The 15,231-nt window shown below is 36.6% G+C and overlaps 1 protein-coding gene across 2 annotated transcripts in view; it reads left to right on the top strand.

Annotated features, from left to right (window-relative positions):
- LOC101447432 (sterol O-acyltransferase 1-like) overlaps nt 1-15,231 on the top strand; it is a 61,028-nt gene that overhangs the window by 20,791 nt on the left and 25,006 nt on the right. For both annotated transcript variants that reach the window (XM_071207586.1, XM_071207585.1), the window contains exon 3: nt 627-685. In XM_071207586.1, the coding sequence (XP_071063687.1) occupies nt 627-685 (59 nt within the window). The remainder of the gene's footprint in view (nt 1-626; nt 686-15,231) is intronic.

Consider the following 15,231-nt stretch of genomic DNA (forward strand, 5'->3'; position numbering starts at 1 on the left):
GTGTAGCTTTATGGGTTCTCACTTTAATGTGGCAGCATTCTGTTAGACTTCCTATTATCAGAAGGCCCTAGACTTTCTTTCTCACCTTCTGTAATTGTTTTGCTGTCAGGGTAGATACTTGTGGTTTACAGGCATTGACAGAGATCTTTAAGCTTATTGCAGATACCTTAGGATTCTCGTTTCTTCTTCTTTTCTATTTTTGTATGTGTGATGTTTTTTTCCTCTATGAATTTATACCAGCTTGGCAATAAATTTCAAATTTTTAAAAAGTTTTTAATATTTTATTACAATTTAATAGCCTTATTTGGAGGATCCATTCAGGGCCTCAAGTTTTCCATATTGTTAGATATGGAAGGATCTGTACCAGTGCATCATTAATTTAGTGTAATTACTATGAGTTCATACATATAGTATCTTTCTTCCTTACCTAATATTTTTGTGTAATATTCATTCTAGTTTTATTACCTGTGCTTCATTTGAGTCATTGTATAATTTTTTTGTGGTTGTACAACAGTTTACATAGTTGTCCTTGTATTTACTTGCTTGATTTTCATGTTTTTATGTAAATATTGTTCCTTGGTACCTGTATCCATCAATTTTAATGTCATGGGTTTTTCCTCTCATAGGTCAGCTTGACATAAAACAGTTGATATCAAAGAAGATACAGGTGACAGCAGAGGCAGAGGTAAGTAACACCCTCTCACAGGAACAAAAATGCAGAGTTTTAGGGTACGACTTTTGCTTAGAAAAATTTCAGTGAGAAATTGCTTAAAGATCTACTAAAATTTCTTTGCAGTTGACATTATTATGCTGTGGTACAGGGAAAACAAGGTCTGCTACTCTTTTAGTTTCCTTGGCTCCTCAAGGATATAAATACTATGCAAGGGAAGGGTTTAAACAATGGCAATTTATTAGTTCATGGTTTTAGTCTAGGAAATGTCCAAATCAAGTCATCATCAAGGTGATGCCTTCTTCCCAAAGACTGGCAGTCTGGAGCTGGCTGCCAGCGATCTTTGACCCTGGGCTCTCTCTCATATGGCAATGCACATGGCCTCTCCTGGCCTTTCTCTTCTTTCCGGGTTCCACTGATGTCCACATTCTGGCTGCTTCGTCTGTGACTTTCTCTCTGTCTGAATTTCATTCTACTTATTAAGGATGCTAGTAATAGGATTAAGACCCATCCTGATTGAGTTTGGCCACACCTTAAATGAAATAACATCAAAAGGCCCTACTTGCAATGATCATACCCACAGGAACAGCTTAAGTTTAAGATGTTTGTCTGGGGGTACATTACTCCAAACCACTACAGCCACCTTGTATTCTTAGAGAAGAACCCAGATTGCCGTTTTCTCTTCTATTCTGTCCACCATGATCATCTTCTGGGGCTTACCATGAATTATATTAAAAGCTGATAACTGATTCTTGTTCTGTAGTAATATAGATTGAGTTGTCAGAGGAGCATGATGTATGCAACCTACTCTCAGATGTTTAGACAATTGGTAGAGAGATATGTTAAATGCCAATAATTGTTAATTCTAGATATCTGGGTTGGAGTTGTGTTAGAATTCTGTGTATTGTTCCTGTATTATATTTGCTACTTTTCTGTAAGTTTGAAATTATTTCAAGATAAAATGTTAAGAAATTAATTGGATAGTTGAATATCCAAATGAGTGCTTTATGAAATCTTCTATCATGTTACATAGTAAATAATAGACTTCTAATACATGTTGACTATGAATATAGAGACAGATTCCATTACAGGGCAATAGAAGAAATAGGATCTCAAAAGACATAACAGTAAGAAGTCATTCGTGTGGGGGCAACCAATTCTATATGTCATTATTTCCCATGCTCTCAGGAAATTTTGGAGGTCAAGGAACACTGTTATGCTTTTTATGTATCATCTAATACTGTGTGCCTGAATGACTTCCAATTGAAACTAATCTCCGTCCCATTTTGCCAATGAGATTTTCACTTCCAGATTTTACTGGCCAACTTCAATATATAATCAAGTTGTAATATAGATGCAATTCCTGTTTTATATACTAACTTACTGACTATATATGCAAGCATACATACATTTATATGGAGTAACTTTAATTTACAAGTATTTTTTTTGTAATCACATTTTCTAAATATATGTATTCCAGATTATTTACATGTTCTTTGATATCAGTGTGTTTGCTACTTTCAGAGCTAGTTTTTCAGACACCTTCCAAGGCTTGGAGCATATCATTTTCACTTTCATCTAATTTGTTGGAGACAGCACTTTTTAAATCCAGGGATATGTTACCATTAGAAATTTTCATTACAAGTACCTACCCATTTGCTTAATATTCGATTTTTCCCATCTGTCCTTTAGGTATATTTGTGATTTTACAGTATAATCACTGTGTATTGCTTTTTAAAAGAGATATCTTAGTTTGACAGGCTGCTGTGTCAAATACCACACAATGGGTTTGTTTAAAGAACAGAAATTTATTGTCTCACAGTTTCAGAGGCTAGAAGGCTTGCTTGTTCCTGGGGTTGTAGCATTCTGAATGGCCAGCAATCCTGGTTCTTGGCTTTCCCATCCCGTGGTGATGTCCTCCTCTTTTCTCTTCTGGGATCTTGTTGACTTTGTGCTTCTGGCTCTTTCCTATGACTTTCTCTTAGCCTCCACTAATCGGATTAAAACCCACCCCCATTCATTTGGGATACCTTAGCTGAAAACAAGCATCTTTCAGATCTTATTTATAATGGGTTCATACCCATAGGATGAAGACAAAAATTAAGAACATGCCTCTTCTGGAACACACATCCTAATATACCACAAGTGGAATTCAAAAGGCATATTTATTATGCTTCTAACTTCAACTCCAGATTCCTAGTTCAAAGTGTGCTAAATTTTAATTTCTTTTCACTGATTTTATTAAGTTAACTGTGTAAGCCTTCAAAACTACACTGATTTAGATACTTTCTGGTGAATTTGTTTTCAAGTTAACAGTTTTTTGGTCTACTATGAGAGACCATTAATACCCTCGATTATTAGTCAACTTCCATTGATCTGAAGAATAACTTCTAATTTTGGCCAAGAAAAGAAAATTTTATTTAATATACAGACATATATGTTGTTATAAAGGACCCATTTTTGTGTGCTTAGTGATTAAAATAACGGATTTGGTTTTACAGTTTACTAGTTGTTTCTGGGCCTTTCTAATCTTTAGCTAGGGAACCACACCTGGGTTTGTCTACCATTCCTTCTACAATTTTTGCTTCTTCTCCCCTCCCCAGCAAGACACAAAAGCTTCTTGCATTCTATTTATGAGGGAAGGGTTTCAAATTGTGAAAGGATAATCTGCTCATGCCATCAATGCTTTGTATTTTAAAAATCTTAAATGGAAGGGGTTCGTTTTTCTACTTAGATTCACAAATCCAAAGGCTGAGTGGGGAGGTATGGTGGGTTGTGTGGGTAGAAAGGGGGAAATATTGTGAGGATGTAAGTGTAAAAGTTTTGTTTTGCTTTTATTTGTGAAATATTATTCTACTTATCTACTTTACATATTAATCAGTCAATAAAATGATTCAATTCTTTAGTTTGTTAGGAGGATTAGAAAGAAAAACAAGGAAATGAATGAAGTAGGGTTAATAAACTGAGTAAAAATTGGGAATTTGTTTAGCTGCTATTATTTGTTCAATAATACTGTATTATGCAAGTGACCTGAAGGTTACAGAATTGTGCAAGATTTGTTCCTAGCTGCTAAGGCTGGCAATGGCTAGAACAAAAGTTCATGCAGAAAAGTCACCTTGTGTCTTGGGAAAGGCACTTGGCTGGAGTTTGTGCCCCTTTTGGGACCTACTGGAAAGAAAGATAAGGTTGGCAAATTGGTTTTAGACTGTGAAACATTTTTTCCCATCTCCTTCCCCTTGTTCATGCATTTCTACGTTCTCGCTACCTGAAATTTCCTTTAACTTCCTACATTCACCAGTTAAATGATGATATATCCTTCAAATTCTATGCACATGGTGCACTTCTGCAGATTTCTAAGTACTCCAGCTTGAAATTTTACTCTTAAATTCTTAGTTCATACCTCAGTTTATACACTGTGTTTATTAGAAAGTATTTTGTTTGGAATAATCACGAAATTTCATTTGAACTTAGAGGTGATTTGGCTTAGAATTGTTTGGGGAATCATTTGACATTTACTGAGATTGAACGTTTTATCATTGTTTATTCACTGGACTATTTTTGAGCAAAATATATTAAGAATATTATTCTAATGTCAAAGTTCAAAGTTTTGGAAACAGTGACAGCAGATATGAAATTTTTGTAATATTGTTGTATTCTAAAGGGTGTACTCAGAAGAACAGGGAGGAGAAGGGAACTATGTTTAGAAGTACTATTATTGGCCAGGTCTTTTACTGGTGCCTTATTATGTACACAATTTAATTTTCTTAAGTGATCACATTTATTAAAATGACTTCTAAGTGGTCATTTTTTTGGTTTCATTTGGCTTTATTTCTTTAAATTTACTAATGTAAAATGACTGTTGAATTACAAGATATGTAAAAATTGTTCAGAACCACGAAGTTCACTTGTAAATTCACAGACTTGTATTTTTTCTCTCTTGTGTGCTATATTTTTGAAACAAAGGAAAACCAAGAATCTTTCTAGTCATTTGTAACTTGGTTTCCTGCTCATCCCAGTTGTCACTCCTCTCCATTGTGTGGGCTCCCCTAATCTTTAATGTGATAGCACTGGAGTAGCTATCTCCAAGGTCGCCTTCAGCTCTAACAGTCTGTGTCATAACTGTGTAGCTAACTTAGACTCTTGCTCCTCATTCACTGTTTCCTATTGTAAAAGTGTATGGGTAATCTGTAAATGCTATTGGACACATCTTTAAGCTCCACAGAACTAGAGCTGTCAGATAAGATACTGGATTTCGAATTAGATGTGAATTGCAGATAAACAAAAAATAATTTTTCAGTCTTAATGCAGTATTTGAGACAGACTAAATAAATTATTCATTTCCTGAAATTTAGATTTAAATGGGCATCCTGTATTTTCATTTGGTAAATCTGGCAACCCCACAAAGAACTCCATGAAAGCTGAGGTTTGTAGATAGGGTAGCTCATATTAAGGAAAGGTGTGCAGAAGGTTGTCAAGTGCTGAGAACAAGCCCTTAATCTAAGGAGAAAGAAGAGTGAAGGGGTGGTGGTGATATTAGTGGTTAGAAATTGACTGAATCTATTAAGGTCACTTCCAGGCCTAAAATTATGTCATGATCAATTTTAAGTGTTTACTTTTTATCTGGAGCTAGTTGGGGTCATACAGAGTTATGTAATCCTGAGTCATAATCTTTTGAAATCAATACAATTAGGTTGTAAGAAGAGTTTAAAAGATCTTGGCAGAGTCCAAAGATGATTAAACTGATTAAATGCCATCCAACTTATATTAATAGGTTAGTTAGCTTTTGTTTTAACTTGGTACTAGTTACACTGACACCAAGTGTGTCAGTGTTCTAAATAACAGATCTACCTTGGTTTTCTTAAACATAAATGGGAATGTATTTGAAAGATACTGATGTATCCTTAGCGAAGTTGAATATGTGAGGTTGAGAAAGGATAAGGACAGGGGAATTTAGTAACAAGAGTTCAGAAAATATCTGCCCGGGTATTTAATTTAATAAGATTTCCAGTCACTCTGTTTCAAAGCCTAGAAGTTCAAATTTATCGGGGAGAGATCTGTGGTCTCTTGGTTTTTGCCAGTCGGGCAGGTCCATTCAGTACTGCCCTGGCCTGACTGCTGGTTGCTTGTCCTCACCTGTGAGGACAATTTCCAGAAAAGGTGAATATGTGGAGAAACTTTCTGGGAGAAGGGAGTGACCTTACTATCAAGATTTGTATAAGTTTTATTAATGTATATAAATTGATAGTATTATGGTTAATGTGAAAATGAAGGTATGAAAAGATTACTTTCTACTTCTATTTACTAAAAATACGTATTTATTGCAGCATTTTCCATTTCCTTCTTCTACAGAATTGCAGCACTTTATGCTATTGCCCAGCCATTGGATGAGCAAAGTGTAATGAGTAATAATCAGATGGCGGCTTTTCATCATAGACTATCACTTGTTCAAGTAACCCTTTCTAAAAAAGTTTTTAGATAGAGCTGATCCGTCTGATTTACTGGGACAATGATGGACAGACAAGTCTCATCGTTAAAAACTTAGCACTGTGGCCACACCTAGCTATAAATTTGTTTATTCTGGGTAGTCACATGTCCAAGTAAAAATCAAGGATTCTGTTAATAGTACTAAGGAAAGGGGTAGGGGATGACAGGATTATGATAGGGTTTACAACTAATAGTCTCTACGACAACTGTACAATTTATTTTCCTCCCTCTTATGGTCAAATTTTATCTTTGCCTTTTGGCTAATATAAGTCTGACTACATTTTTCTGATTTTCCCTTTTCTGTTTTGTCCCATTTAACATAAATATTTTGTTTTTATGAGTATCCAGTGTTCTTTGAAGAATTTTGGGAAAGTTGTTCATCTTACTCTATGATTTTATTACTTACAAAATGTAGAAAGGTACTTGCCCTATTGTCCTCTTAGGAATATTCCGCAATTCAGGTCATATCTAATGGGTTCTTATGTTTGTTGGCTTTATATTAGGTGCTGGGATTCTAAAGAAGTGGTTTCTATCTTCAAGCTAGCTGTGAAGACTGTGTATATAATGGATAACCAAGAGGAATGATGGCTAAATTAGATATCTTAAAAATGTGCTTTGAAAGTTGTAAAGTGAGATATAAATGTAGTAGATATTCCTGATAAGAAATCACATAATTTTAGAGCTGTTGAAAGTCCTTGCAGGTGATATAGTTCTGTTCATTTATTTTACTGTTACTGTAAGAATTGGAAGCACAAAAGCTAGTCAAATAGTAGCAATTTGCAGATTATTGATTGAGGAACACAAGTTTTTTTCCAATATATTTTAATATGACTGAGCTTGGAAGGTATATTACTATGCTCTAAGAAAGCATAATGTCATCTAGTGTAGTTTAATTGGCAGCCTTTTTCTTTCTTTAATGCCAAACAAAATCTATGGCATGTTAAATTAAATATATTATTTATAAGTATTCCCGAGGTTGTTAAGATTATTTTTTTTATGTTGTGCTATTACATAGGATTGCTTCACAATAATAGGAGGAATGTATTTTCTTAGGTAAAATGGTATTTTTTTCTGATTGTAGAAGTGTAAAGACTTATTGCAGGAATGTATAAAAAGGAAACAACTATCAAAATGTCTATGACCTAGAGATAACATTTTGCTATTTTCTCTTAATTGTTTTCCCTTTTTAATCAAACACACATATCCACATAGGTGCATCGATGTATATGCATGCTAGCAAAATCAGCATCAAATTTTACATTCTTTTTATGTATTCTTCGTAACATCATTTTGTGCTTTTCCTATGCCGTAAATATTCTTTGAAAATGTGATTTCAAAATGACTTCATGATTGTCTTTGCATGGCTTTACCATCTGTTTAACTAGTAGAAATGTATTTTTGCTATTTTTTGGTTTTCTAACATTTTAACATGGCTAATGAAGTGAAGAAGATAGGTGAATGGTAAGAAAAAGGAAAATAGAACATTTGGATAGATAAGCTAGGTGCACTTATCCTAAGTAGAAGATTATGTAAGGTAAATGTATTTTGGCTCAGTTTAGACTGATAAGACTGTTGTGCCCCTAATTTAAATTGGAGGGCAGCCGAGGAGGAATTATCTTTTAACTAAAAAGGGGTTATTATTCAGAGCTGTAATTTCATCAGTTGCTGGCTTATCTTGAACTTTAGTTTACATATTCCTTAGTTATATAATAGTTGTATTCAAGACTTATTTCTAAACAAGTATATATACACACATACACACACACAGACACATATATACACACACAGGATGAGTTTATTATAATGTACTATTTAGACTGTATTTCGATATCTTCAAGTAAAATATTTGCAATGGAGGTAAGCTAAATAAGAGCCTACCTTTTGTTAGATTACTTGCCATTTTCTGTTGGGTGTTTTGTTTGTTTTTAAGTTTCTGCTTTTTTGGCTTTTAATACTAATCATATAGAAAGTATTGCAGAAAAAGTACAAGCAAAAGTAATACTGTGTAATGTGACCTCTAGGGTCAGAGACCTGGGTGTTGTCGTCATTTCTGCCCCCTTGTAAGTTCTGTGACTGTGGACAAGTTAAGCACTAATCTTCTATAAGACCAGGTTTCCCCACGTGTAGACAAGAATTTTAATGCTCATTTCAAAGGTTATTTTAAAACTAAAAATAATAAATAGAAACCCCTCTGTTGAGTGTTTGGCACCTAGTAGTCACTCAGCAAATGGCAGCCATTAGAAACTGTAACAATAATGATCATTAGTCCTTTTTCCATCACATCTTCTAGAAAGAAATGAGAGCCAGTCAGTTTGTAGATAACTATTTTCAGGTTTGTAATAAAGATTGAACTTAGTCATCAGTGGTGTTAATAGGAGTTTCAGTGCCAGGGACTGGGTTGAAAAGCTGTTTGGAAATAATATTTAACATCTGCTGTGTTGCAGCTACTTTTTGGTGTTTGCTGGAGGTTAACAAAACAGGCAAGGTATTTAAAGTCTGGTGGGAAGGAAGACATTAAGACACCAAAATGTAGAAATAAACTGTACTAAATGCAATGAAAGAAAGGAATAGGACGTAATAAGAGAGAACAACAAGAAGAACTTTGGAGTGAATTGTCAGGGAAGACCTTCCAAAGGAGTCAATTTAGTAAATCTGAACCTGGTGGTACCTCTTCTACTGTATTACTTCTTTTGTCTGTAATAGTCAGATTTATGGTTCCATCTTCATGCCGTTGTGAGCTTTAAAGATTCTCTGTGTAAAGCCAGGCAGTGAATCAGAGAAACAAGTAATTAATGAACTAGCAGCATGACCTTGGGCAAAGCATATTTCAATTTTCATATCTGCATGGCAGAAACTTGTGGAGTCGAGAGTAAAATTATGCTTAAAAGCATTTTTAAAGAAATTATTCAAATTTAGTGACCTAAATTTTTGAGAATCTGAAAATGTTATTCCTAGTATATAATGATTGTTTTTCTTTGTGTTTCTTTCTCTCAGCCTACTTTATATCCATGCCCCTGTGCCTTTGAAAAGGTTATCTATTCATGAATGTCTCTGCTTCTTTCTCATTGTAAGACTCAATGGAGTTATCTTCCTAAAATGCAAATCTGAACATGTTTATAAATCTTGTGTTTAAAACATCAGTGGCTTCCAGTTGCTTTAGGTACCCCAAGATCTGGCCCCTACTTGCTTCTTCAGCAGTGTCTCTGATCACTTGTGACTTCACTATGTGTTCCAACATAGGTTTTTGCTTCATGATTATTGTCCCCATACTAGATAATCTATAGGTTTCTTTGAGCTCCAAAATATAGTGATTTTGTTTAATATCAGATTATCTCAAAACCCTCCTTTTCTAGTTGATTGCCCCTCCTTCATGCCTTCCTTCCTGCCTCTCTCCCTTCCAGACATCCTTCTATTCTGATGCTGGAACTATCATGGTCCATGGACTGGATAAGAGTAATGTCAACAGATGTGAGTCCGGGAAGATAAATAAAGTAGAAAGCTTATACCCTTCAACTTTGATGGTGTTTTGGAGCTGTGTAGACTCTGGAGAAATATGCTCTTAAACTTAATTCATTCCTGTGGGTGTAAACCTGTTGTAAATAGGACCTTTGATGAGGTTTTTCAGTATGATATGGCCCAGGATAAGTCTTTTTTTTAAAGATTTATTTTATATATTTGTCCCCCCTCCCCATTCTTTTCCCCCTATTGTCTGGTTTCTGTGTCCATTCTCTGTGTGTTCTTCTGTATCTGCTTGTATTCTCATTAGGTGGCTCCGGGAACTGATCCTGGGACTTTCTGGAGTGGGAGACAGGCGATTACTCTCTTGTGCTGCCTTAACTCCCTGTTCTGCTACATCTTCTTATTTTCTCTCCTCTGTGTCTCTTGTTGCATTATCTTGTCGCTCCACCTCTCATTGTCAGCTGCACTCCTGCACGGTGTGGCTTTCACATGCTGGGTGGCATTCCCATGCAAGAGGGCATTCCTGCCCTTGTGGCATTCCAGTGTGGACAGGCACACTGCGTGGGCCAGCTTGCCACATGGGCCAGATTGCCTTCACCAGGAGGCCCTCGGCATCAAACTCTGGACCTCCTATATGGTAGACAGGATCCCAATTGGTTAAGCCACATCTGTTTCCCAGGATAAGTCTTAATCCTGTTACTGAGTCCTTTCTAAGCAGAATAAAACTCAGACAGATAGAGGGAAAGCCACAGGAAACCAGAAGCTGAAGGTGTATGGAACCCAGAAGAGAAGGGAGAGGACAGAAAATACACTGTGTGCATTGCCTTGTGACAGAGGAGCTCAGGACCAAGGATCACCGGCAGTCAGCCCCAGAACATCAGACTTAGGGAAGGAAGTATCACCTTGATGTCACCTCAAAACCAGATAATAAATTCTCATTGCTTAAGCTAGTCCATTGCACAGTATTTTCTTGAGCAGCCAAGGAAACTAAAACTCCCTCTTTTTTAAGTAATTGATATAAGGCATTATTCCTATTTATTGTAATCACATTTTGAGGTTTTAATTAATGATTGTTTCATGTGACAAACCTTGGTGGAAGGCAGAAGTAGACCACTTCTTGAACTGTGTTTTCCTATGTTCCCTCTTACTGGGAGTGACATTAGTTAAGTGGTCACTTGTTTTCATAAGTGCTTAGATACATGAGAGGAGGAGGCTAAGGGAACTTGACGATGTTGACAATAGAGAGTTCCTTCTTGTGTCTCAGTGACAGCAGCTTCTGTTTAATTCCTTGGAGACAGAGGAGAGAGGCATTAAGAAACAAACAGGAATAGAAACGTTAGGCATCTGGTGGTTATAATACTATGTATGGGAATGTGATAGATTTAAATAGTTAACCTTAGAACTTGTTAACAGCACTAAAGGATAGGATTTGCTTTAGTCGCAGTTGTAATTGTACTTTGTTTTGTTGTTTTTTCCTCATAGCTTAGTACAGGCTGAAGGGGGAACGTTAGGAAACATTTATTTGTCCAGAGGTAACTGTCAGGTACTATGGTGGATGCTTTTGTGGGTGTGTTTTTTTGGTCCACACAACCGTTTAGCAATATAGGTATTATTCATCTCAAATTTTTGTGAGTGACTGACCTTTCTTTCTGTGTTCTCCTGCCTCTGAACTGTTCTTTCTTTGAGGCATTCATAGCATAGATACTAATTTATTTCATGTCTTTCCTCACTGCTGGACAATGAACTCAAATAAACAAACAAGATACACAAGTCTCTTTGTGTATCTTGTTCCTCACCTAAACTTCTGAATAATAGAAGTACTTGTTATCTAAATCTGTTTGCTGCCTGAAATCAGATAGCAGATGGGGACATTGAGAGATGCTCTCCTTTGGACTGACTAGGAAAGAAGAGGGGGGAGTTGTGGAGTGTGGGGAGAAAGGAAAGGAAATAGAAAGAGGAAAAGAAAAGGGTACAATTATTAAGAAGGGTGAATTTAAGGAGGTTGCTATAGGTTTTCTTACTCACATGACTGGAAGTTGCTAGTTCTTAGGAATGTATAGCAAAGGCTCTGCTATGGGTTATTAGTGAGTAAGGCTTAAGAGTTTGTGCCGTAAGTATCTGACTTCTCTGTTCAACTTGGAGTAAGTGGTAAGGGACCTAATTTCAGCATCTTTTCCGGACATTTGTGCAACATTCACTACTTTTTTTTTTATCTTGTCTATTTGACCTAATGTTTATTTGGGAATGGAGCTCTTACCAGAACATGAGGAGTCCTAGCTAGAAGAAATGAATTGATTACCTTTGCCACACTGGCAGATTCCATTCTCTTTTTTTTTTTTTAAGATTTATTTATTTCTCTCCCCTTTCCTCCCTTTGTTGTCTGTTCTCTGTATCCATTTGCTGTGTGTTCTTCTGCATCCACTTGAATGCTCGGTGGCACCGCAAATCTGTGTTTCTTTTTGTTGCGTCATCTTGCTGCATCAGCTCTCTGTGTTTGCGGCGCCACTTCTGGATGGGCTGCATATTTTCCTGTGGGTCACCTCAATGCATGGTGCACTTCTAGTGCGTGGGGCTCCCCTACATCGGGGACACACCTGCATGGGACAGCACTCCTTGCATGTGGCAGTGCTATGTGTGGGCCAGCTCACCACATGGGCCAGAAGGCTCTGGGTTTGAACCCTGTACCTCCCATATGGTAGGCGAATGCCCTATCAGTTGAGCCACATCTGCTTCCCTCCATTCTCTTTTAATGTTGAGCAAAATTGAAAAGGGATGCTATAAGTAGGAGGGAAGTATTAAGGTCTTACATGGTTTAGGAAACCGCCCCTCCCCACATTGTTTTCTGATCCCAACTTATATCACTCTCCCCATTGATTTACTTTTCATGTTTTTCTTTATCTTTCCTAAACATGACACAGATATTCCTCCCTCAGGGTTTTTATACGTACCCCTCCTTTCTGGAATGGTTCCCACAGGTGTCTACTAACTTCCCTCAAATCTTCTTACCTCAAGTCTTCCAAATGTAATCTTACCTTTGAGGCCTCCCTTGACCTCTCTTCAAAAATTAACATCCTCCCCCCTTTCTTCTGCTTTATTTCTTTCCATAACACAGCCTGGCCTAGTGTATATCCATTTTATCCTCACTGCAATTACAAGTTCCAGGAGAACAGGGACTTGGTTTTGTACATTGTTGTATGTCCACACCTACTCAGTACCTAGACTGTCCCTGGAACATTATCTAACATCTAGTGGAATGAATGAATCCTTTCCCTTCTTTTCTTTTTTAGTATATTTCCACATGGATAATTTTTTGTAAGCAGAATTCTTTGGTAGAATTCACCTGTGAAGCCTTCTGGTACTGGGTTCTTCTTAGCTGGAAGTTTTTTTGTTTTTTTTTTAAATATTTATTTATTTCTCCCTCATCCTGCCATTGTCTCCTCTCTGTGTCCATTTGTTGTGTGTTCTTCTCTATCTGCTTGTATTCTCATGTGGTTCTGAGAACTGATCCTTGGACCTTCTGGAGTAAGAGATGTAATCATACTCCTGAGTCACATGACCTCCCTGGTCTGGCGTGTCTCCCATTTCTCTCCTCTGTGTCTGTTTTTGTTGTGTCATCTTGGTGCATCAGCTCTTTGCGTGGGCCAGCACTCCTGCATGGGGCAGCACTCCTGCACAGGGCAACACTCCTGTGCGGGGCAGCACTCTGCATGGGCCAGCACTCTACATGGGCCAACTTGCTACACAGGCCAGCTTGCCTACACCAGGAGGCCTTGGATATCAAACCCTGGAACTCCCATATCATAGATGGGAGCCTAATTGCTTGAGCCACATCCACTTCCCACTAGGAGTCTTTTGATGACTAATTCAATCTTTTTGTTTATGATTGGTGTGTTCAGGTCATCAGTTTCTTCTTTTATCAATGTGGGTTGCTTGTGTGTTTCTAGGAATTTGTCCACATCCTCTAAATTATCCATCTTGTTGGCATACAATTTTTCCAAGTATCCTCTTATGATATTCTTTATTTCTGTAGGGTTAAGGGTGAATCCCCTTCCTCATTTCTTATTTCATGTGTTTGCATCTTCTCTCTTTTTTTCTTTGTTAGTTTAGCTAAGTGTTTGTCAATTTTATTAATCTTCTCAAAGTCCCAGCTTTTGCTTTTGTTTATTTTTTCTAGTCCTTCTCTATTTTCAATTTCATTTAGCTCTGCCGTAATCTTGGCTATTTTCTTTTTCTGCTCCCTTTAGGTTAGTTTCTTGTTCTTTATCTAATTACTCCAGGTGTACAGTTAGGTCTTTGGTTTTAGCTTTTTCCTCTAATTTAATATCAGCATTTATGGCTATGAATTTCCCTCTCAGTGCAGCCTTTGCTTCATCCTGTAGGTTTTCACACATTGTCTTGTCATTTCCATTCATTTCAAGGTAATTACTGATTTCTTTTGCAATTTCCTCCTTGACCCACTGGTTTTCTAAGAGTGTGTTGTTTAACTTCCATAGCTTTGTGCCTATTCTGCTTCTCTGTCCCTTACTGATTTCCAGCTTCATTCCACTGTGGCCAGAGAAATTACTTTATATAATTTCTATCTTTCTGAGTTCATCGAGAGTTGTTCTGTGCCCTAGCATGTGATCTATCCTGGAGAATGAACTGTGTGTACCTGAGAAGACTGCATATCCGTCTGTTATTTGGGTGTAAAGTTCTGTATATATTTATTAAGTACAGATCCTCTAATGTATTATTCAAGGTGTTTCTTTATTGATCCTCTGTTGAGATATTCTTTGTAATGGTGGTAATGGTGTATTAAAGTCCCCCACTAAAATTGTAGAGGCATCTATTTCTCCACTTAGTTTTTCCAGTGTTTGTTTCATGTATTTTGGGGTGCCCCACTTAGGAGCATAAATGTGTATGATTGTTTTTGCTTCTTGATAGATTACCCCTTTTATCAAGATATAGTAGGATTTTTTGTTTCTTACAATAGATTTGCATTGAATATCTATTTTGCCTGATACGAATATAGCTATTCCCAACCATTTTGGTTATTGTTTGCATATAAAATTGTTTTCCAACCATTCCCTTTCAGGCTCCTTGTGTCCATGGGTCTATGGTGAGTTTCTTGAAGACAGCATATAGAAGGGTCATATTTTGTTATCCATTCTGCCTATCTGTGTCTCTTGATTCGAGAGTTTAATCCTTTAACATTCAGTGTTATTACTGTCAAGGAATTACTTACATTAGCCATATTATTTTTAGGTTTATGTATGCCATATGTTGCCTTTATTTCTCTTTTTGTCTTTTTAGTTATTCTTATACTATCCTCCAACTGTCTCTCTCCAGTTTTTTTTCCATTCAACATGAAGAACTCCCTTTGGCATTTCTTGAGGGCAGGTTTCTTATGGAGAAGCTTTCTTAATTTCTGTTTATCTGTGAATATTTTGAACTCTTTTATCATTTTGAAAGTCAACTCTGCTTCATAGAGAATTCTTTCTGGATGATTTTTCTTTTAGCACCTTTCCTATGTCATACAATTGCCTTCTTGTCTTCATGGTTTCAGATGAGAAATCAGCACTTAATCTTATTTAGCTTCCCTTGTATGTGATGTATATCTTTTCTCTTTGTGCTTTCAA

This window comes from Dasypus novemcinctus, chromosome 13 (assembly GCF_030445035.2).
Source record: "Dasypus novemcinctus isolate mDasNov1 chromosome 13, mDasNov1.1.hap2, whole genome shotgun sequence".
Taxonomy (NCBI): domain Eukaryota; kingdom Metazoa; phylum Chordata; class Mammalia; order Cingulata; family Dasypodidae; genus Dasypus; species Dasypus novemcinctus.